Source organism: Rhopalosiphum maidis, chromosome 4 (genome assembly GCF_003676215.2).
Source record: "Rhopalosiphum maidis isolate BTI-1 chromosome 4, ASM367621v3, whole genome shotgun sequence".
NCBI lineage: Eukaryota > Metazoa > Arthropoda > Insecta > Hemiptera > Aphididae > Rhopalosiphum > Rhopalosiphum maidis.
This window is the reverse complement of record NC_040880.1, coordinates 47643127-47669166: the sequence shown is the minus strand read 5'-3', so window position 1 is coordinate 47669166 and position 26040 is coordinate 47643127. Positions and strand designations below refer to the sequence as shown.

Below are 26040 nucleotides of genomic sequence, written 5' to 3'. Positions count from 1 at the left end.
TATATCACGATGTTTTATAGTTTTATAAAAGTTCTATCTGAATAATGTTGTATAATATGTAGATCACTCGCGCGACGTGTAGGTATTTGTTTGCCCTCCCGCGCACACAAGCGTGTGCACGTTATCGTAATTATTTATATTATTAATTATATTAATCTATACAAAGAATATATGTAAATAAATTAAAATATTTTATGTACACCGTTTTTTTGGGGGGGGGTTGTGTCTGGGTGAGTGGTGTTTGTACAAATAATAATAATAATAATAATAATTATAGATCAATATCACAAAAGAAAAAAAAACGAATGAAACCGCCAAACGAGGTGGGAGGAACCGTTTCCAAAAATAAGTTACACGATTCAAAATATAATAATAATAGGTAAGTGTATATTAAAATATAATATGTACATAGATAATATTACAAAACAAGAACTTGGTCTGTTAAAAGATGATTAATAATAAAATAAAAATAATAATAATAATAATAATAATAGAAATAATAAGCGAGACTAGTTTTAGAAAAAAAAAAATAATAATAATAATAATTATAATAAAGATAGTGATCGACTCGGAGTCTAAAAAAAATGTATTTATATATAAATATACATATATAACTCGCGTAATAATGTGACCATACCCATCATATGGTACCGTGATAGTGGTGTGACTGTGTGTTAAGCCTCCCTACGCCGTACAATGAGACGTGATCGCGCACGACGGGCTTACCGTGGGCCGGGTATAGTCGGAGTCATCGGGGGGGGCGAGTGTGTGTGTGTGTGTGTGTGTGGTGTGAGGGGTGGGGCGAGAGGGTGGCGGCGGCAACCTCTGTATATTTTATACGACGTGGTCGCAGAACATCAAATAGACGTATTGCCGTCGAGACTTACTATACAAAATATACGATTGAGCGTTTATACAATAAAAATGATGATAATATCATACCCGTACGGCGTACACACGTAATATTAATGTATATATCGCGAGTGTATACATAGGTAATACTAGGTAAATATGGTATGATATAATAAATTATAATATTATTTAAATAATTGTTTTCCCTCTCTCTACTTATACGTATATATATATATATATATATACAACAATATGATCGGTAATAATAGTATATGTAACATAATAATAATAATAATATAATATACACAATGTCGACACTGCTCCGCGCGTATATAAATATAATATAATATATATATATATATAGGTACACCCTGTGTGTGTGTATACAAAATAAACGATTAGATCAAAACGAAAAAAGAAATGTACATCGCGAAAATATTCTAAAAATTCGATTACCACGTTATTATTATTATTATCCATCTCGTAGTACATAATATAGTACCTATTATACATGTATATAACAATTTCTTATAATTATTATCGTAATATTTATAATATCATATATAGGTGTGTGTATGCGTCTATATAGGAACTGATATATACATAATATAGACAAGAGCGCGTGTGTGTGTGAGAGAGAGAGAGAGAGAGAGAGAGAGAGACAGAGCGAGAGAGAGAGACGTGGGCAGATCTGTACGCGTCGAACGCGCGCGGAGACGCATCACTCCATGTGCCGGTACTTGTGGGCCGTCATCTGGGACAGGCCAAGCACGGCGTACTGGCAGCTCAAGCAGTGGTAGTGCGTCTGCTTGCCCGAGTGCACGCAACCGCCGGGCTGGCCGCACGCCTGCGCCGGGGTGAACTTCTCGAACCCGGCGGCCATGATCGAGTCGAGTTTCTGGTGCTGGCGCCGGTGCGCCACCACCTTGTTGGTGTCGGTGCACACGAACTCGCACTTGAGACAGTGGAAGTGCGACGCCTTGTTCTGGCCGGTACCTGTGTGCGATAAAAATAGGTTAGGTTATGGGTAAGGTCGTTAATGATACGGTAAAGGGCGGGACAGAGCATGCAAAATAGGTGATGGTTTTCTTTTTCCTTTTTGAAATCGCATTAATCGATATCGTCTACCGGTTTCTTATCCGCGTCTATTCTCTACAGGTAAATTTTGAATATCGATTCCAAGAACCCTGTCGGTCGAGAGAACGTTTTGATTTGCGTGGGATATTATCTTATACATGCGATAAGGTCTGATTATGGACACATAGTCAGAAGGTGGTGTACTCACTTATGGCAGAAATGTAAGTGCACTCGGCTCGCCCGCACGACACGTTGGCCCTGTACTGCTGGAAGTCGCCTCCCATCAGAGTGTCGAGTCTGCAGAAAAAAAAACAAATGTCAGAAAAAACGATACCCACACACGCCACACGCAATATGCGCCGATCAACGTGTTTTAACGTATTTTCAAAACGAACGTAGTCAACGACAGCACAGGCTGCTGTGACTCTATCTACATAATTATTAAATTGCATTATTGTATGATGTCTTATCGGAACTCACCTCTCGTGTCTGGCCGTGTGCTGCACGAATCTGGTCTTGTCGCAGAAACTGTAACCGCAGTCTTGGCGCATGCAGTGGAAGTGCGTCTGGTGTTCTCTGTAGCCGCAATGCGCGTAATGACAGTCCTCGTTGAACCGAAACCGGAGGTAGCCCTCGGGAACGGGTTCGTCCTTGAGGATGCGCATCGAGTTCTGGACGCGTGCCTTCCTCATTTCCGGGCTCATGTCCCGCGACGGCGACACCGGCAGGTTGACGTGGTGATGTGGCGCCGCGGCGGCTGTACCGTCGTTGCCGCCGGCCGCCTCGCCGCCCCGGTGGTGGTTCAGCAGCCCGTTGTGGCCGGCTGCGGCCAACATGGTCTGGTGGTGGTTGAAGCCGGGCGGTGGCGCGAACATCAGGCCTACAAAATACGACGAGTTACTAATGTATGCCGATCATCGTTATGCCGTTATCGTTTATATCATTAGCATATTTATAGGGAGTTCGGCTAGTATTATCAGAAAATATTATAAACACCGATTTCGACTGTCCGCCGTAAACGGTAGGGCGAGGAAAAGCATCGGTTGATATAATAATACGACGAATTTAAGAAAAACTATAAAACCCCGTCATTGCGACGTTTGAGACTTCAACGTAATAATTTAAATAACTTCGCGGTACATTTGCCTGGCTACGGCTCGAAATTCTTAAATGTTTTCGGACCATCATTGGCGAGCTACTCATTCGGTTTGTGTTATTCATTAACTGAATCCAAATACGAAAATTCAAATAAAAAAAATAATCCACCACCAGTCAATCACATTAAAAATATGATATCATTTTTTTTAATTTTTTTTTTTTACGAAAACGGTTTGTGCTGTATAGTGTGTACTTACTTGTCGGCGACGAGTACATGGCTTGGATGGCGTGTGGCATGAAAGGCAACCCTTGGGACGTCATCAGAGACGCGAACTGTTGGTTTGCCATAGCGGCAGCCATGGCTGCACCGAATCCCGGTGGATACGGCGAGTGCGGCATGCCGGCGGCCGATGAGTTATTGCTGTCGTTCGAGATCGGCATCATTGTCAGTGCTGCGGGTGTGCGGTAAATACCACGAGAAACGAAATAATAATTATTATTACTCACTATCAAGGTAAACAGAACCGTTTTATGTTTTTAAAATACAAATTAAATTCAAGGGGATTAGGAATATTCACGATCAGAAGATATAAATTATTTATGTGATTTCGGTGGACCGGCTAAATAATTTTTCGGGTGAAATATTTAATAATAAAAACGTTTCTTACCGGGTGGATGCTGTGCGATCTCCTCGGTATCGTCGTTGTTGTTGTTATTGTTGATGTTCTCGGTTTTTTGCATAAATGTCGGCAAGGCGCCCGGCGTGTGTTTGATGATATGCGGCTTGAGCTTGTCCAATTCTGAGAAAGCCTTGAAAAAAAAAAACGAAATACATAGACGTTTTTTAATGACGTAATTATATTGATATTATAATTTATAATAATTCATTGATGCTGCTGCACGCAGACTGACTCGTTCGTATATGATATATTATCGGCGATCGCAGGTATTATATATTTAACGACGGGACGACGAAGACTCGAATAAACTAAACATTTTTGTTGTGCGCACGTTTCCAATTTGCTTGTTATCGCAGCAATTAATTCAATTCTGTACATTTTGTACGTGGTTAATACATAGTATATACTAATATACTATATAAACATGTACAATTATAATTTATTATTACTATTCGCATAACGTATTTAAATGCATATATTTTTTTTTAATCGCAAAACAGGGTAAACGTGGGCGTGAACGATGTGCTTATAGTTAATTTTTTGCGCATCATCGGGCGAGTGGTTAGGTTTGGTGGGTAAACGAACTCCGAACTGAATTTATATATACGATACGAATGAAACAAAGCGTATGACAACGCGGGGCACTACACCGTTGTACGTCAACAGGTTGCGCCACGCGTTTGTTTTCCAACGACATGATACACACGATACTATTATAATATTTTACTCAAAATCAGAAGCAAAATAAATGTCTTCGAAAGTTTAACCAAACTGATTGCTAGTCAATTTTATTTTTTTTCATTTGATTATAACGGGACGTCGTCAGCGTAAGTCATTTGAATTTTTTTGGCATTAACATACTGATGAAATAACGAGTATAATAAATAAAATACGATATAAATAAAGTTAATAAATAAGTTCTGCAGGGCGGCTGCGGGTTTCCGTAGATAAAAAAAAAATGGATTGGTTTCGATTAATGTATGTCATAAATAGTTTTCATGACTGAAATTTGTTCATTTCGTTTTATACGCGTAAAGTTTTATCGTGTGGTGAAAATATATTAACGAAAAAAAGCCTTTATTTTTATTACGGTAGGTACCGCATTTTCTGTATCAAGCTTAAGGCTTTACGTTCGGTATACTGCAATAATATATTGATAATAAAAATAATAACCGTGCAATATATTCCTATATTCTACAATATTTTATATACATATATTAATTTATAATACCAATACACGGCGACGACCTGCGGGCAGAGAAGATCCTCTCGATCGTGGTGTGTAATAATAATTTTTTTGTATCGATTATATACAAATGAATACACAAATAATTTCTTTGTATCGTCATACTTTATTTTTTTACAAATTATTTTTTGAAGTACGTTATCCGCCGATCGACGGAAATGAACGAATGCGAGGCGTATAATAGCTTATAGTTTTATACGATAAACGTGAATATTATTGTAAGCGATATCATCACGCCCAGGATATGTTGTTATTATTGTTATTGATATTATTGCACCGCGATGTGTCAGTGCGAAAAAAGAACAACGGAACGAAAAGACAAAACGAAAAAAAAAAATTGAAGGTCATATTGGTAATATTGTATATTTATATAGTATACCTGTGTATTATTATATTGTAATGATATTTATTGTCTGCATTTACGTGGTTTATGATTTTATATTAAAATTATTATTTATTAAACGCACGCATTGGGCGTACTATAGGTCCTCGTTGTTAAGAACTATCGATCGCCACAAATGTATGTACAAGTATATATAGATGTACGTAAATAATTAAAAGTGATAAATCGACAATATTAAAAAAATAAAATAAAATAAACGACCATTAACCACGTTTTTCGTTTACACATCACGTATACAAAGGTATTCTGTCTAGCAGTTTTTTTTTTTTTTTTTAGTTTTTGTCGATTTATTTATTTTTTCAACGAGCGAGTCATCGTCATACGAGCAATAACAATAAATAATATAACATGTGCATATTACAAGACCCATACGGTCCACATAATGTTGTGCAGCAGTATAGTGCATAGAGAGAAAGGTGATAAATATGATACGCGCACTGGGATTTTATAAATTGCAAAAGCCAAGTGCGTAGCAATTATAACGACCTATATAGTCGTTGATAGTGTCTTGGGTTTTTCAACGACAATTACATGGTTTTTACTTTTCTGCAGACGGCTTGACAGATTTAACGACAACGAACTCGGTCGAAACACGTTAATATTATTACTGCTGAACGCAGCGGGTAGTCTGCTCGCATATATATTTATTAATGTGACGCAAAGCAATACGAAACGAATAATTTAGCGCTCAAAGAAAAGTATATAAGCACCGTTCGGGCGGCGGGCGGAGTGGAATCGAACGTCGGGAGGGGCCGTCCAGAGTAAGTTCGAGTATTTCGACCGGTTTTCGTTCGGATATCGTTGAAGCGAGAAACCCTAAGTCTCGATCTACTGCACGTAATATAATATACATATCACTCTGTTAGGTACAATTCAAATTATTATTCGCATTATTTTATTGTACAGATGTGTGTGTGTGTGTGTGTGTGTGTGTGTGTGTGTGTGTGAGAGAGAGAGAGTGGAACATAAAAGTTTTATATAATAATTTAAAAACAAACGGAAAAAATAAGAATTATTGTTATCTCATTTTATAAACGAGTTAATATTATTATATGCATGTGCGAATTGATAGGTACGTGATGTGGTGGCGTTGACGGCGATGACTGCGGCGGCAGTGGCAGCAGCGACTTGTTGCCCGGCCGTTAGAAATCGGGCGATGCGTGACAACACACAAAACCCTGGGAAAACGGCGGCGGCGGCGGCGGCGGAAATCATTAGCCGCGCGATTCGGCTGGAGCCAAAGGGGAAATACGCTCATAGTTTTTTAATCGGTTTTTTTCCGTTTCCGAAAAAATTAACACCCGGAAAAGGAACGAGTGGTGCGAAAAAAAAAATAAATGAAACGGCTACGAACGCACATAATTGTGCCGGCGTCGTCAATCATTTAACTCTTTCGTTACGCGTGTCATTCGCGATTGCATATGTTCAACGAAAAAAAATGTATATATATTGTATAAAAACGTAATGCGCACCCTGCGCGTATTTCCCGGGGATTCGACGACAATAATTATCGCAACTTGTACGTATATATATATTATACGTGGCCGGAACGAAAAACGAAAGAAGTGAAAAAACGAAAAGGGGTGAACGCCGCGGAAACCGATGACATTGATGCTGATCGATTATCGATTTTCTCGGGGCGGCGGCGGCGGTGCTACGCGCCGCGGGTAAAAAATAATAATGATAATAATAAAACCGAGCCGGGTGCGTTTTTTCTCCATAATATTCGCCTTTTGTCGTCGCATCATTAATCATCTTTTCGCAAGCGATTCCGCACGATCGATTAAAACTACTACTACTACTACTACTACTACTACCACTAATATTACTACTACCTACTCGTTTCTTTTAAAAAATGATTTTTCCCTTCTTTTATTTCCTTAAAAAACAGTTTTTTTTTTGCAGAAAAAGTTTTTTTCTTTTTTTTTTTTTAATGTGCTTGAAATTCTCACGAGATTGTTATTTTCGTTATTGTTAACGAAGTTGTTGATGCGAAATTCAAGACACGTAACCGGATACCCTCCGTTTCTTTACAAATATTGAGTGTTTTTTTTTTCACGCCATCATCAATTTTAATCAGCAATGAGTTGATAGTGTGAAATGTGCGCGCACTTAAATTGATTAGAATTGAAACCGTTTAATGTGCCCCGTATTGCCGTTTATATTTTAAAGACTGAATAATTCCGGCCGAACAATTTTTTACGCGTCGTTGTTGAAATATTATATCATAATAATAATAATACACAGTGCGTATACATAGCTGCTATGTACACAAAAAACGCTTGGTTTTGTAAATTTTAGTTTCCACGTCGACGGCGCCTGGCACGGCGTGTTTGTAATATAATTTACACAATATTTATGATTCATAAAAAATAAACTATAACAGCATATATATATATACGGCCATCGCGGGAGCGATTTGAGCTTAAATTTCTTGACCGAAAAAAATTGCTAAACCGGCGGCGGTTCGCGGTCACCATGAAAAAGTGCCCGGGATATATGGACCGAAAGGTGTTCGAATTCGGAATGGAAGACGCGGGCCCGGGACCGGCGGCCTACGGGACTCGGACGACGGTGGGCCGCCTGAATCGGTTGCCAACCGTGGCCGACGCGCCGTCGTGCTCGATGCACAAGAAGTTGGACACGAGCAACGAGACCGACGGGCCAGGGCCGGTGGTGTACAATTTGGCGCGGCTGACGTGCCGTGGCCGGGCGCTCGCGCCGCAGTACAGCATGGCCAAGAAACTGCCCGTGGACGGCGACACGGACAACCCGGGACCGGCGGCGTACATGCCCAGAGTGCCGGTCAAGGGGCCCGTACCCAAAATGTTGTTTCCGCTGGTCGACCCGGATCCCGTAATGTCGGAAATATTATTATTATTTTAAAATATAACGACCATCCATCATTAACTATCTACACGGGGTCCCCATAAGTTCCTTTTTTTCAAAAAATTTCAATTTATGAAAATAATGTTTTTTGAGTTGTCGCCGTCTTGAATTGGACTAATAAATAGTACATATGTGGTCTGTTCTATAGCGATTTCACACTCATGGATGGTCAGACTGATTTTCGGCGACCGGTCAAAAATTTCCTTTTTAAGTTTTTAGACCGTTGTTAAAAGTATAATATTTGAAGTTTTTTTTCAATAATCTGTTTTTTTAAATATATATAATTTAAATTTAAAGTTATGTATCAATTAATAATTATACGATTTTCGTATCAGAGATATCTTTCACGCCAGTTTCACTAGACGTATTTTATTTTTTTTGAGATATTCTGACTTTATTTTATTTTATTGTAAATCGGATTTTCTACAATATAGTATATAGCATACCTATTACCGTAAATGTGTTTATTAAAATGTTATATACTCGTATTTAGTCGAATCTTAGTCGTTCGGAAACAAAATTTATCTTATACCTAATAGAAAAAAAATTCAAAAATATATCAGTTTTTTTTCTAGAATGTACCATATATGGCACTAAAAAGATTTTTTATAGGTTGTTTCCGTTTAAACAAATTTTGATTTGTTAGATCAATCGCTTATTCAACCTCGCATCATTTAATATTGTTCGTTGGTAGTTAAATAGCTTAGTTATATATTATACGTATTTGACTACTTGAGTACACAGTGTAAGGTTATCATTATGTGGGTATATACGTTTGTTTAAGAGAGCCGCTAACCCCGGGTCCAACGTTTACAAGTTGCCGTCGACATTGTCGCGCAAAACCATTACGCTGGCCAAGAAAATCGACGAAATCGTAGACATCAAATCGCCCGGACCGGTATATCAAACGGTGCCTTTGAACAAATACAAAAGCAAAGCACCCCAATACAGTCTGGCAAAGAAATTCGAAGACCCTGTGTTGACCAACGAGATCAAGGGTCAATCGCCGAGCCCGCAGGCATACAATCCCACACTCAAATACAAATACAAAGTTATGCCGAAGTTTTCGTTTGGGATGCGCCGCCCTGATAAATTTCCACCATTAGTGGTGTGCGGCGACGAAGTTAAAATAACAAAATAAACGGTTTTTAACTACATTTTATCTAACGAGTTATTTTTTTTTTTTGCAACCAAAATTAGGTGTTGGTATACTTACTTCGAAATTCGAAATTAACTATTATAGTGACACCGTAGTGCATAATATCTATAGGTACAGTCACGTTTTACGATAAATAAAATAAAATCTTCGTGAAAAAATGTACAGTTAATTAGTTGTTATATTTATATATTTACCTGATTACACGCGTTACAGTGATAATGTTCTTTTCGTTTGAGTTTGCAGAAAGCGCGGCTGCAGGGTTGTTCGGGTCCGTATTTCTCGTGTCGTTCTAGACTCATCCACTCTGGTAAAACCTGAATAGTCACGACCGGTTCGATACTCAAACTGGAATCTGTTTTCGGTTTTTCTAAATAATGCACAAACAATGTTCCCATTAATATTTATTACAGTCGTTAAATTTTTTATTATACAAATAGTTAAATCTACATTGGCAATTTGATTCGAAACTATAATAATTAAAAATCAATATATTAGCTAATTAATAACAAGAATTGCGTGGTGTACAATAAAGTCTTTCGACTATATTATAATATAAATATTTATAGTGTGACGTTCATAATAAGACGTGTAAAACGGTCGATCACTTCCACCGGGAAAAGCGAAGCTAATAAATTGTAATACTATATTGTGTGTATAATATAATATTGTATATGTACATATTATATCATAAACCTATAATATAATCAATTTCTATTATATAACAAAAAAATAAAATAATAATAACTAAAAAAATAATTTCTGCATGACCCACCTGTCAGGGTTGCAGGGTCTGAAAAATTTGGAGAGGAACTCTTAGCGTTCGATAGGCCGCTCATAGGGTAGAAAGTGCCCGAAGCCTTCACCACTTTAAACAAGACAGAAAAAAACAATCAAGACAAAAAATACTACACTAAGATAATTCGTTTAAAACAGAAATAAATACAAATAAAATAAAACACTTACCCGTTGTCGATCGTTGGCTCGTAGCTGAATCAGACGGTGACGGGGTAGCTTGAGGCCGCACTGGTGACATGATCTCTTCTTTGATTTGAGTTTCTGTGACAGACCACGGGCGAGTTATATCATTATTATATGGTTTTTAGGCATTTCATTTTTATTATTCCGTAATAATACCGTAATAAAGGAATTTATTTTACAATATCATTGCATTTTTAATGCACACTTACCTAATTTCTCAGAAATCTGCAAACCGGCGGTCGCCTGATGCTGTAATAAATGTTGAGCCATCTGAGTGTATCTGGTGAACGAGTAACCGCATCCAGCTCTCACGCAGTGAAAATGCTTGTTGATCGTGTTGCTGTAAAAATATCGAAACGGACCATGACATTAAATAACGAATCGTTTATATAACGTACAATATTACGTATTATTATCATAAATTTATCAACGTCGGTGACTCGGAATAATAATTTCATTTTTCCAGTCGTCGTGTAATATAATTGTATTATTGCACTCACTTAGCGCACGTTTCTAGGCGGCAGTCGACCGATCGGTCGAAGAACAAAAATCCCTCCATGATGGTGACGTTGTCATGGAAATGCGTGGAATGGGCTTGTAACTCTTCGTCGTTGTCCGTGGCAAAAAAGCATCGGGGCCGGCGGCAGTGATAGTGCAACGCGACGCCTTCGCTGGTGTACTTACAGAGATTGTCCGGACAACCGTAACGATATTCCTCGAAACAGTGTTGTTCCTAAAAAAAAAAAAAAAAATGAACGCAAATGCATATTTTATAAATCTCGGCAAATAAAACGATATTTAAAAAAATATGTTTACGTTATCGTGACGTCTTATTCATACGTAAGTCATATACAATTGTGATGGTTTCTTTTTCACTCGCTGTGATTACAATACGACGATACAAAAAATAAATAAATAAAAAAATAGAAACGTAATATATCCAAAACTCGATATTATGTAATCGAAAAGGGCAAAATTGTTATCGAATTTAACATACGTTTTTTAACATATCAATAATTTACGCTCTTATATAGTATTTCTTATAAACGTTTTAATTTGGTCGAATGTTTTTAATATATATATATTTCGCGTTTGCCGATAGAATAAATTCGTCGGAGAACGTCGTCGTTACGCGACCCCTATATATGTTATTAAAAGACAACCCCAACCCTCGTATATCGAAAATCGGATGAAAAAAACCCATCTATTAAAACCACATATAAGTGCACACGAAATGACAATGGTAGTGAAATAATATGATATATACACATATCGCGTATCGTCTTTGTTGTCGACGCCGCGGTGAGTCTTACCAGCGTGGTCTGGGTGGGCACTTCCGCATCTTCCGACTGTTGCGACTGTCCCGACGATTGCGAGGGCTTGGGCAATTTGAAACTGGTGAATATGGCCTGCGGGGAGTCGCCGGTGGACCCACCCGCGTAGTCGTTCCACACTTCGATCACTCGGTTCTTCGGCGGTCGGCCTCGCTTCCTCCTGAACAGAGCGTCTAACGAATTGTATTGACCGTACGGAACGTCGTGGCTCTTGATGTGCTCGCCGCGCTCGGACGGCAGCACCGCCTCGTAACATCCTTCCTGCAAAACGTACGAGTCTCGTGTTATATTACTGTTATATCCACTATACACTACATTGATACGGCGGCGTATTGTGTGTGTGTGTGTTTTTGACGAGTGATCAATGTCGTTATACCGGAAACGGCGAAAACTGTGTACTTACCAAAACGCAATGGAAATGTTGGTCCTTGGTGCACGTATCCTGACAGTATGCCGGGCCGCCCGGGTAAAAACTCTCGTTGATACGTTCCTGGTTGTCGTGATTACGAGCGTGCGTTTCGGCAGCGTCTTGAGTCCTGTAAACGAGAAAACACACAAACATTTAGATTACATAGTAATAAGTGTATAGTAACTTGCATAATGCAAACACGGTAAAAAAGTGTCGTTACACTTCCTGTTCAATCAAAAGTATTGAAACGTTTTTGTTGGTAACGAATACATTTATTATTCTTATTACATTATTTTATCATTTTACATTATGTACTATTTTTTGTGAATTGTGACTTTTAAATTTCAATCGCACACAGAGAACAGTATTGGATATAAATAAATTTGAATGAAACGTATGTGCATTTAAACATTACATATTTATAATATTTTGAAAGTGTATTAACAACTTACTTGACGGGCGATTCGCAGTTGGGTTCTTTGCAGTGGAAATGGTCGGTGTCGGACATCGCGCAACCAGAACCGCCGGTGCACGTGTTCGGTTTGAACCGGGTCAGGTATCTGGGCCACATCTCCACGTCTTCGGGCGACCCGCCGTCCGCGCCGCCTGTGGACGAGTTGTCCGTGAAGAACCCGTGGCCACCGCTCATCTTGGACTGGGCCCGCGGCGTGGAGGACAACGGCGACATGGGACCGCCGCCGCCATCACTCGAGCTGTTGCTGTAGCTGGCCGCGTCGCCGGCCTGTGCGGCGAGCGCGGACAGCGAGGCCAGCGAGTTGGCCTGCTGGTGGAGGAACTGCAGCGAGCTGCTGGGCGATATCGACAACTCGTTCATCTGCGAATCTCCCGCGGCCGCCGCACCGTGGGCCACACGTCTCCCGTCCCACGGCACCCATTCGTCGTCGCTAACCTGGTCCGGTGGGTTGCCGACGCCAACGCCGCCGCCGACCACTACGCCGCCGACGACGCCGCCGCCGCCGCCGCCACTACCGGCCATGTTCATCACGGCCTGCTGGGCCAGTTTGAACTTTCGGTACGCGATTTCGCTGTCCTTGCGCTCGTGCTTCCGCTTGTGGCTCAACAGCTGGCCGCTGGAGTGCAGAACGTAGTTGCACCCGTCCCGCACGCAGTGGATGTGATTGCACACCTGCGAGAACCGGCAGTTTGAAAAACCACACGGATCCGGTTTCATGAACTTCTTGAACCCGTCTCTCGCCAATTGTTCGTCCTTGATGTGATAGGTCTTATGTTTTTCTGGAAAAATAACGATAATGTGCATTATTCGTCGTGTATAACACGCGGGCGCGTTTTGATCGGTATTTATGTACGAATAATTAATTTTGCTCGTCTCACGATTTTCGCGTTTTAAAATAATATATACATTAGCCCCCGCCTGACCTCCCCCGTCGCATTGGACTGGCCGAGTAGTGACAGTCAATATTTTGTGTATGTTGTTCGTACTGTCGATCAACGTAATAATAATCATAACATTATTGTAGATAGGTATGTACGTATGATAAGTATACAATATAATATGTACGTAATAATATACAACACCTACAATAACAGTCATTAGTGCTAAAAACCATAGAATAGAGGTTTTAATGCGGCTAAGAAAAATATGAAATAGTGAAAAATGCATAATAAGTATAACATTTTCCCTAAGTTTGGGATACGAATAATATGAATTCGAAATCATTCAACGAGACTCACCCATGTCGGCTTTGTTTTTAAACGTAAACTGACAGTGATCACGCCTGCAGTGAAAATGTGTTGTCCTCTGACCGTAGAACGCGCAGTACGGTGTCCGACATTCTTCCGTGGCTCTAAGCCTTTGGAACCCTTCTTGTATTATGGCCGAATCTTTTCGGTGATAGTTTGCGTGCATCTGCACGTCGGACGTGCTTATGTATACTTTATCACAGGTGCCCTGCAAAACAAAATTACGATATTGTAAACTGTAGACGAGTTAATATTATATTTTAAAATTTCTATAACTCACTTGAATGCAATGATAATGTGTTTGCTTGCGGTTGTGACTGCATCCCTGATATCTGTCCGAACAGTCATCACTAGGCGAGTATCTCATGAAACCGTGTTGCAAGCTCTCGTCCCTCTTTTTGTGCCATTTGAAGTGTCTGATCATTTCTTCTTTCTTAACGAACACTCTTGAGTTGCAGTCAAGACAATGGAAGTGCTCTCTGCGAGAACAAAACAAATAACAATAATATTAACACTGTCTCGCACTGTACTTCGGGCGAGTCGCTTTGCAAGAAGTCGTCGCCGTACCTGTAGTTCAAATCTCTGCACCGGGCTGATCCACATTCTTGACAGCTACTGAACCTTCTCACGTAACGCGAGTAATCACCACTGGTCGGCGTCGAGCACCCGCTACCTCCACCACTGCCGCCAACGTTGGACGATGCTCCTTGCAACACCATGGTGACGTTATTGAGGGCCGAAGCGATCGAGGAAACTCCGGTCGTCTGAGATTCAGGTCTAGTAGTCGTCAGCGCCAACGGACTTAGGGATCGTTTTGATATTCCGTTATCTGTGAAAAAAAGTAAAAATGAAATTTATATATAACACGATGTAATGTGTACGAGCATATATTTATTATATATTGTTTATGTATTAAAACACGCGACTTATAAGTCATCTTAGGCCGGGTGTCGGGTTACCCGTTCGGTTCTCAGCGAGGCCATGAGAAAAATGAGCGAATTTTTCAAATCCTCTATAAAGAATCCGTATATTGCGAAAACAAAACAATAACGACAATACGAGAAGCCACCGGATAGGGTTAAATCATTGTGTTCCCGGTAACCCGAGCTGTCCGTGTCACCTCATTTTACCCCGAAAAAAACCTTTCTTTGTACGCATGTAATACAAAAATATATAATAACAGTACATAATATAAAGTTGCAGAATGGTTTTTTTGTGGAAAAAAAATATAAGGTGGCAGACGCGTAACCCGATGCTGGGCGAAAGGGGTGACACACGCAACCGGGAGAGACGCGCCGGACTGTTTTCCCATAATTACGTATACTTGCAGTGCTGGTCCAGGTGCGCGTGGAAACGAAATAATAAATCCTTCGTGAGTGAGACCAACCCTTTCGACAAAAAAAGAAAAAAAAAGGTCACCGTCTTTTTGTGAAAAAAAAAAGACCGCGAATACAATGAAACATGTGATGTTTAAAAAGGGAAATTTATCAAAAAGGGAATCGCGCTACATTGTGTTATATATTATATTTTTTAAGGAGTTTATACTGTCGGTTTTGTAAGATTATTATTTTATTTTTTTATATATTAATATTACGTGACGTTATTTTTTTTTGCCCTGTACCGATTCTCAGCATTAATTTTAATAAATCCGGTAAACAACGACCGCGGTAGCTTTTTTATACTACGGTCGACGACTTAACAATGTCACTGCAACTGTCACATTTTAATTTGATACGCCCAAAACAGTCTTCTAATCGCCACGATGCAAAAGAAGTTACCTACGTGATAACAAACATTATTAAAGCCCGCGCGTATTATAATATTTTCGTATTTGATTTTCCCGGTTTGTCATTGCGCGATCGTATCGAGTGACGTCAAGGAAATCACGTGGGACAAGACACACGCACTCAACTAGACCAAACCCTGAGACCAAACGTGCATAATATAATAATAATAATAATATAAAAGCGTTATTGTGCGCGCGCAGTGCATGATGCTCGGCAGTTGCAAGTCATTCCTCGTATACATAATCGTATAGGTAAACGCGCGTCTTATGCTGCACACCGCCCTTGACACGGATAGTGTTTTACGAGTTAAGAAAAAAAAAAAAATAAACAAATAAATAAACGAAAAAGGTGATAATTGTACCTAAATAATATTTGTATGTAATGTAGGTGTACGCTATATGTGTATAAACTGTACAGTGTATAGACACCTTTTTTGAATTTGTAAGATTCCTATACTATAGACAAGTGCAGTTGTTTACGTAAAAAAACCTAAAAGGTTAGGTAAAAAGTAAATTCCAAAATGGACTGAAGGTATGAATGAGCGGTATGAAAAAATCGGATCACAATTATGTATTATATATTATTGATCGATCTGCCGGCCCATATATTGAGATAAAGTTTTATCTTCGCAAACTTATACTCCGCACGTCGCTCAGAATCAATGTGAAGAATTGAAATTTACAAAAATAAATATTCGTCAGCCAACGAAATATTTCGTTATCATCGGCGTGTCGCAATGTCTTCGATTGAAAGTTTACAATTGCCCTACCCCCTCATACTCACGACTACCAACAAGCACCTATTCAGGCTCCATACAGCCGTTTTCCCCTTTTATTTCACTAACAGTCCATATTGTGCACGAAATTGAAAACTTATCAGATTCGGTTAAAATACGCATGTTCGGGTCGTCTCTCTCATATCTGGCCGCAAGACGACACAACGCAAATTAAAAAAAGAAAGAAAGAATGAAACGGAAAAGAATTTTATAATGAACATAGTTTTATTGTTCTAATGAAAACTATTGATCTCCGAGTAAACCAGGTATTTTTTTTTTACATTATCGAACTTTAAACTTTTTAGCCATTGTTCGAGTACCTATTGTACAACTGACTGGAACAAAATAATAATAATAATAATAATAAAAAAGTTTAAGCGCACAGGCCTCGTAGACGTTTCACAAAAACTCAATCACCATGGTAACCGATTATTGTTGATATTATTGGAAATTCTTTCTTCTTATTTTTATTTATTTATTTTTTACTCCTATCCACTCTTCTCGACTTCTGAACATTTCTCTCTCTCCCCCCCCCACTCCCCGGTACTCGCCTTACGTCCCTCTTCGACTTTAAAATTGATTATCCTGCGAATTCGTCTTTCCACTTATATATATATATAATATATATATATATATACATACATACTAACACAAGCCGGATTCAATAATACAAATCGGTTTAGTCTGTCGGTACTTCGGTAGTATTTTTTTCACGAGGAAACAAAAACAAAACGCCCGTCGCTTTCGCGAAAATTCCGGTCGCCACGTTGCTATTATTATAGCCGTCCATCACATTCGGTGTGCGGGGTCGTGCGCGCTCGTAGGCAAATCACGGGGGTGCAGTGCAACCGTCACAGCCTTGTAAATATAAGAATGCGATAATAATACCATAATAATATACTTATAGTGTTATAACACAAGTTAAACGCGATGATATTCGTAAATTACGTTTTATTTAATCTACACCATACGTATATAATATTATATAGGTATTTAACATTAATTATAATATTATTATAGGCGATTGCAGTGAATAATATTATAGTTAATATTATATATTATTTATATATAATTATCATATTGTTATTATGGTTAAGATATATTTTTCTTATAAGTTTATATCAGAAGGTACGCGTGCGTCTTTCATCGGACTGTTTTCTTTTAAACTCACTTTATTTAATATATATTATGTACGCGAATTGTGCGACTTTTTAACCGTTGCTGTCCGCACGTCTTCGCCCCTATGTATATACGATACACACTCACACACGCGTACCGAATTTCTCGCGTATCATTTTTCCCGTGGGTGTACAGAAAATTGCTTTGGGCACAAATCCATTTAGTATCGGTGTCACCTGCGACACACACACACACACACACACACACACACACACACACACACACATATGTATACACGCGGGCGCGCGCGCACACATAAAAAATACATATTCTATCTCATAATTCATCGGTTGCGCGTTATAAAGGGATGGTTTAACAGAAAAAAAAAAATGAAAAATACCATTTTTACCACTATGTATATACGGATTTCACGGGTTAAACACTATGTTTTTTTTTACGTCCTTTTACAGAAAATTTAAAAATGATGATGAAAAGACACGATAATGGTATTTGAATTGTACGAAACGTGTCTTAAAGACATATATGAGGTCATGACGAAGCATAAACCGAAACGCTTATAGAGGTGTGGGCACGACTCCTCCGTATATATATATATGTATTTATATTATATACATATGCAGTATATACGCGTTGCATGCGGGATTTAGTAGGGGAATGAAATAAAAAGAAATCGTTTTATTTTATTTTACTTTTGTATATATATTTTTCTCAACCAGTAGGTATTATACACTAAAAAAGAACATGTGGGTAAAATAAATATTAACAGAAAATATCTATGTATGCGGCAGCCACAGCCGCCGGAGGTATTTTGTACGCAGTGAAATCTGTGATATTTTTTCGACGTGATTAATGGGCATCCGTTATCTATTCAGTGCCAGAAACAACGAGGAAAACATTTTTTTCTTTCTATCTCTCTCTCACTCGCTCCCTTCAGCTTTTCACCACCCGCGTTCGCGACTTAATGACTTCTTTCGGGTTTACGCTCTTGTACATGGGGTTTTTTTTTGCGAGTACCTATACTTTAATACGTGTATATACTCGTGTATATATATATATTTATATATTTATATGTTTATTGTAACCGCACTCGTATATATTTATATTGTTGCAAAAAGTGTTGTAATTCGGATTGCTATTGGCTTTTTTTTTCTATTGCGCGTTGCACGCGAGATGATCGAATTACAGTGTCGTACATTTTATAACTGCGGTAAGTATAGACTATACGTATATCTTTACGCTGCAGCCTAGACTGTTTCTTTTCAGTTTTCGTCGGTTTTTCTCGTGTGTGGTTTTACATAAATTTTATTCGACCAGTGCGTCACGGTCCGCATACCCGTGGGATTAAACAAAAAAGCAAAGATAAACATAATAGTAAGAAAAAAAAATATATAATCAACCAACAATGGGTAAAAGTGCGAATACAATATTATGCAATCCGATCGTCGTCGCATGATCTGGATCCGAACGATAGTCTTACCCGCGTGTATAATATTATACATAATATGTATAGGTATAGTCATTGCGACTGTTTTTATAATAGATGTAAATAATATTTTTATTATTATTTTGTTTCGTAACGGATTATCCTCTCCGTTTTTACGAATTCGCAAAATATATTTATTAAATAGGCGTATGGTGAAACGCTGCTGCTAAGGTGTAAATAAGTTTTCGTTTTATGATAAATTTGACGCATTTCGGCATGCGTGCGTATGATAGTATCGTTTCGATTTTTTATTTTTTATCATTATCGATGGCGTATAAAGTATATTATATCGTTTGCCAATATATTATTATGATATTCTTGAGTTGCATTCATTTTTAATAACGATTTGGAAAGAAAAAAAATCGTGTTTAAAAAAAGTAATATACTCGAGCCAACGCTATCGTAGTGTTTGATTTATTTTATAAGTCGATTTAACAAATACCGGTGTGTTTTTTATTTGTTTTTTTTTTTTTTTAAATATATACATATTTGTGTTAACACGTATTTTTTTCACTCGCAGGTATAGCCTGTGGCGCTAATGCCGACAACGGTCGAAAGACCAGTATAAACATTAGTTTTTATTACGAGTTATTTATCGTCGATTCGTCGTCAGGCGAGAATTAGGTTTTAAAAACTAGTGACAAATTATTATTATCATTATTATGTTATTATTATACGGCGAGAGCCTAACGATATGGTCATACATACCCATAGGCATATATATTATATATATATAAACGGGAAGCGTGTACACAACGGTTATAGCATTATTATTATTATTATTATTATTACTAATATAATCACAGTCGGGATCGCCCACTAATAAAACGAGTATAGGTATATAACGACAATAATTATTGTTCGAAAATTGACGCGACAACACATCTTTTATCATATTATCATCATCACCCGGTTCGGCTCGGTATGTGCTGGCATTACACAAGACAGTAATAATCATTTTAACACGAACGCGTCCAATTTATTATCTATTATAGACACCACATCCATTTGTCTTACGTGTCGTCGTTTTTAGTTTTTACGCGATTCTATTGATCCGGGTGCATTTACCATACATACAGGAACAATAATGTGTCTTACCGATAATATTTCACACGCACGACGATATACAGTAAAATATTCGCCGTGACCGTAACCGGATTTCGACTCGCACGTACCTACACGTATAATAATATAATGTACGTGTGTTATATACTATCAGCTTTATATTGTATGCGGATATATATGCCGTGCGCGGTTACCCCCTTTACGGAAATAATTCTAGCTGCACCCCATAATATGTAAGTTGTGCCTATGTATAGGTACACAATATAATACAATAATATAATATAACGGAGCGCGAAATTCTCTAATCCCGTATCCGATTTCTGTTTACGTAACTAGCAGGGTCGCGCCATTTTGCGTATTATAACAATTTTTTAATTTCTTTCGGCGAGGCGCTAGTGAAACGCACCACTGCCACTGCTACTGTTGACGACGACAAAACGGTCGTCCTTAATCCTTTCCACAAATTAAATAACGTATACAATATAATATATAGGTGTACACCGTGGCGGGGTTCCCCCGATGCTGGCGGCGGTGGCGACGACGACGACGACGACGACGACATGTATGGGGAAACGGGAGGGACCGGTTTTATTTTTTTCTGTTAGTTTCGACCTTTTTATAAAAAACCGACCCTCTGATATATATATATATACGTATATATGATTAAATAATATAAAAATCACTCTTCATAATGCTCGTCATAACCCTTTTTTTTTTTTCATTTCATACGTTTTCTACTAACCTAACCTATATATAAAGATACGCATTTTATAGGGCAAAACAGACAAACACACACGCGTGTGTACGTACTATGCAGGAATACAATATTTTTTTTCTGAAGGGGTTGCGAACCACCTGGACCTAAACATCACAATATGTGTTGTAGGCATATACGTGAGCTTTTTTTTCTTCCCCCTTTTTGCTCTTTGTCGTCTTCCCGAACACCCGCGACATACTATATATTTATATATAGGACACTGGCAATGTATAACACTCCCACGTCACGTCGGACGATGAAAATTGTACATAATATTTTTGTAGAAAAACAAATTCGATGTATGCATATCTGATAAATTAATGTGACACGATATCATATAAAATATATTGCATGCTTCTCAGTGTGGACGGAATAGTCGTCCGGCGAAATTGAATCCGATAAAAAATATTCGATATAGTAACGATACGTTATATCGCGATCATTATTACGTCGAGCACGATTATTATTATAATACATAATGTTCGAAACAGAGAAATCCACGAGCGCGAATAAGTTTGTATTCAACGGCGTGCTGGTGAATGTAACGCGATTTAGGTGCTGTACATAATGCAATATAATATTATTCTGTTTGTTAAGAATCCGAAACATTTGCGATATTCGACATTCGACGCACATACGACGACAGCGACGACGACAGTTCTCGGTGCTGCACTCGTCGCCCTAAGAGGTATTTGTTTTTTCGTCGCTGTACTCTATAATAAATGCGTACCTGCAATATTCACTGGTGATAGAATACGATTACGCGAAATGTACGTCTTATTCCCGCCACGCTATACTTTCGGTCTATAATTCGGGTGCATTTGAAAAGTTGCAACGTCACAGTTATGACGAATATTTTTCGTTCGGGTGATAATACACGTCATAAATCCTAACGGGCAATAAGACAAAAATAACGCGAATCTATGTCTGTATAGCGAAAAAATGGAATAAAAAAAAAAAAAAATCACGACAGCGTCAAACTGTGCAGAAAGGTTGTCGGGGGGGGAGAGGGGCGCACGCGCATTCTCCGCTGTCCGGTCGCAAACCGTGACATTTTCAGCGCCGCCGTCGTATACATTATTGATGAGTGAAAAAATAAATAGGTACGAATGGTACGATACCTATCGGCTATCACGGTCGCGAACAAATAATAATAATAATAATAATAATTATAATTATAAAAACGACAATGTTAAAAACGTATACAATTCCAGTAAACGCATCACAGCAAGATACACCTATAGCTATAAATATACTCGTATAATAATATAATATAATATTATGTACACATATCGTATAATCTATTTGGTTGTATATTTTATATTATATAATAATACGCACACGTCCGGACGGGTGCGTTATATTAATAATTTATTGTTATAACGGAAACACAGTCGGAATTTTGAATCGAAATAAAATTATTTTCTTCTAGATTAATAATATAATTTTTATTGAACAACGCGCTTAAAACATGTATACGTAGTAGGTTTGTACTTATTCGTCGCGTATCACACGACAGTAACACAAAAAAATATATATACTATTTTAACCCCCTGCTCCCCCACGATGAGGTTAATTCGTTTACGGGAAACGGATGTGTCGACTGTCGAGAGTGATAATTTGCATTTTGGATATAGAACCCATGCCCGCTACGTGTATATGTATACATATTACACATGATATTAAGCACGTCGACCTTATAATTTATATATATATATATATATATAATATAAAATGTATACACGTGTAAACTGGAAATGTATTTCGACGTGTAAATAATCGAAATATGACATTTTACGTTTTACATAATTTTGCATAAGTAATTCGAAAACTTCTCGCGTACGTGTACGTATATAAATATATACACATATACAGATACAAGTACACTTCATAACGCGCACACAATATTATATTTAATAATAATAATATACACCTTAACGAAATGTTTATGACTGTTGAAAAAATAAATAAAAAATTACCAGCATAAAGACGTAGACGATAGAAATTTCCCGAAAACTCGAGCCGTCGTGCAAAGAGTTTACCATTATATTATTATATTTAATATTATAATAGCTCTTAATTTCGAATAGCGCTCTTAATATTATTTCATCGTTATGTTAATATATTATATTGTTCTCGAGTTTTCGACGAAACCGACTTATTGTTAATATTATTTTTTACGTTTGTGGATTTTGCAATATATTAATATTTAATTGACAATACAACATGTTGATATGGTTTTCGGAATGGAAATATATACGTAATCGTTATTACTACTTATTATGATTGATTCTGATGCGAAAAATGAGTAGGCAATTTTTTATCTTAAATAATTAATTCATGATTGACGAAGAGAAATGTAGATTTTTTTTCCCTTTAACGCGCGAACGTTGCGGTTGAAAATGGATTAATGGACGAGTCGTTAGATTATATTATATACCTACAATATCTTATGATATGAACTGACGATATACCGATAATTATATACTTTAATAATAGTAGTTTCACTCTCACCGCAAAAATAATAACAACAAACGTAAATTATACAATATTTTATATAATTATTCAGTTTGATGACGATTATTTATACTACAGAAATTATTTTTATCGGTCAATATATAGTCTCCCCACCATATTCACTAATATTATTATTATTATTATAATTGTTATTTTACATAAAAATTACCAGAGAGCCGGGGATGGAGAAATAAAAATATTATTATTATTATTATTATTATTACTATTATTATTAGTATCAACTAACGAACCCGACAAAAGTGCGCGCGGCGGATGAACGAAATATGTTTTTCTATGGAAGATCAGCCTTGAACAGCCCGCACGATATTATTATATTATCTCCACATAGAATAAGTATTTTATACACGCTACTTCAATTGAAATATCATTACACAATAATTGGGCAATATACCATCTCGGTGCGGGCGTTATGTGTATGTGGCAAATTTCAAAAAGTTCAATTTTTTTTTAATTAATATTACGCGTCGTTTCGAGTTTACCTTATACCTATACGATGTTTATAATATTGTTATCGTCATTTAGATTTTCTCTTTTACGACCAAAACGAGATCGGAATCACGCGCGGTGGCCCGAGAAAACGGGCTTCATCGGCGAGCGCGTTTATTTTAATAGTGTTTAAACTGTGTATTTTTAATAGTATTTAATTAACAAGTGGCCGCGAACGGTCTTTTTATACTGCCCACGCGTGCCGCCTTAGGTTTTTCTCGAAATCTCCGTGATGGGTGAAAGCTATTACTGTGTGCGGTACGCGTGTACCGTGGTATAGGTTTATTTATTTTTTATGTAGACCTACACTAAATTTGTACTCAGTTCGGAGGTTACTTCGTCGTATTTGTTTTGTTTTGTTTTTTTTTTTTTTTTTTGAATAAAAGAAAAAATATGTTTGTGCGGGAAAATGCGCGTGTTTATCGAGAAACGAAAATGTTGTGTATTTTACTTTACAATTTGATTATCTATTGTGGCACGCTCCAGGGAAAATGGTAAAAATAATCGATATTCTTGTAAGTTTATTGTGAGTACAGACAATACACAACAAAGTCTCGGAAATGAAAATTGATTTCTCTTCGACTTACATTATATTTCTCATACATATTAGATTTTGTTTTCACAGAAAACAATAGACATTAATGTTAATTTGATTTAACGGAAATATTACAATATATTTCCGTTACGTCGGATATTCAAACGTAGGTACGCAATATTATTATAGTACATACAGCAAAATATAAAAACTATTATTTTTAATAATAATAATAATAATAAAAGAACTAGAGGATACTGCAGTATGACTTGCGTCAGTTCGTCATTTCGTTCGCTTCATGGCAAAAATACTGTTGTATAATATACCAGATTTTGAAGGGAAAACGATTTTCTGCATATTATGTATTATGCATACCTACTTAATAATGTATAGTGTTTTTCAATTTAATTAAAATGGCATACATATATTGTGATTATAACCTTGCGAGTATTTGTCTGCGTAATTAAAATTGCAAATTTTATAAAATAAAAACTATAGGTATTTGTTAAATTTAATATCACTTTAAGACCATAAAAAGTTAAAAAATAACGCTGAAAGTTTTTCTACTTGGCGGGAATTGAATATTGGTTTTTACCTCGGATTTCCCAAAATATTAAGGATTTTTCGTTGATTTTGTATTCTGGAAATCTACTGGGAACTACCTAATTTGACCTTTCTATAGTACCACCTACCCATTTGCTTTCTGTGTCTGATTTTTTATTTATAAATTATAAATATATAAGACTTAAACTTTTTATTCGAATAATGATTTATTGATCAAATACTAATACATAAATAATACACATTATTTTAAAACTATCAATATAAAAATCTATTACACATCGGTATCTATGACATTGTATATTGTATACTATTACCATATTTTTGCGTCTTATAAATATTTATATTGACGACAGGTACTCAATAATTATTATCGATTATAAATATCAATATTTTTCTATTTGTCTAATTATAAATTATTGGTAAACACGAATGGTAAATTACCTGATTAAATTAATTATCATAAGTTTTTAATTTTTAAATGCACACTGTTAAGTATAATTATATGATACTTATTAAATTTACTACAACAGTAGGTATTTAAGAGTCTCGTTCAAATATTATGAAATGCTAATTGTATAAAAAAAAATAATAATAATAAAAGAAACACGAACATATACGGAATCATTTTTCGGTTTTATTAACTGCTTCGCGGCGTCACACTGCCGAACACGTCAAATATTTACATTATATTAATGGCGGACTATCGAATTATTATTATTACTGTCGAGTAAATGGTTTTTGTGTACACACTTTAACTCTAATTAGCAGTTTTAATCGCATATGTGCTTTTAATAGAATACAGTATTAATCGAGAAAAAAATTGCGTGAAAACAAATTTTAAATACATAATAATTAATAATATATTAATATAATATTTATTAGTAGTAGTTTAAGTACCTAATATACCTATATATTATATACATGTACATAGTTCGAAGTGTGTGTATATACGATCTGAAATTCGGTCGACAAAGGGCCCGCACATACATACACAGACACACACACACAAGCGCGCGCGTGTCATACACACATATACAGAGGCGCGCACGCATACATTTACACG

At 37.1% G+C, this 26040-nt stretch overlaps 2 protein-coding genes across 3 annotated transcripts in view; one reads left to right on the top strand and one right to left on the bottom strand.

Annotated features, from left to right (window-relative positions):
* Positions 1-1382: 1382 nt before the first annotated feature.
* The window catches only part of LOC113556872 (zinc finger protein castor homolog 1), an 83072-nt gene continuing 58414 nt past the window's right edge, over positions 1383-26040 (bottom strand). Inside the window, exons 5-20 of one of the 2 annotated variants that reach the window (XM_026962075.1) lie at positions 14415-14676; positions 14128-14326; positions 13839-14055; positions 12578-13379; positions 12120-12252; positions 11696-11977; positions 10883-11115; positions 10592-10722; positions 10368-10460; positions 10177-10269; positions 9599-9771; positions 3696-3837; positions 3285-3479; positions 2410-2809; positions 2138-2226; positions 1383-1848 (exon numbers count right to left, since the gene is read on the bottom strand). In XM_026962075.1, the coding sequence (XP_026817876.1) occupies positions 1574-1848; positions 2138-2226; positions 2410-2809; positions 3285-3479; positions 3696-3837; positions 9599-9771; positions 10177-10269; positions 10368-10460; positions 10592-10722; positions 10883-11115; positions 11696-11977; positions 12120-12252; positions 12578-13379; positions 13839-14055; positions 14128-14326; positions 14415-14676 (3719 nt within the window). In that variant the 3' untranslated portion in view covers positions 1383-1573. The remainder of the gene's footprint in view (positions 1849-2137; positions 2227-2409; positions 2810-3284; positions 3480-3695; positions 3838-9598; positions 9772-10176; positions 10270-10367; positions 10461-10591; positions 10723-10882; positions 11116-11695; positions 11978-12119; positions 12253-12577; positions 13380-13838; positions 14056-14127; positions 14327-14414; positions 14677-26040) is intronic. The other variant, XM_026962076.1, reaches the window with a different exon arrangement.
* LOC113556873 (outer dense fiber protein 3B-like) lies at positions 7835-9386 on the top strand. The gene is made up of 2 exons (XM_026962078.1): positions 7835-8212; positions 9030-9386. Exons 1-2 carry the CDS (start codon positions 7835-7837, stop codon positions 9384-9386), a joined length of 735 nt encoding a protein of 244 aa, XP_026817879.1.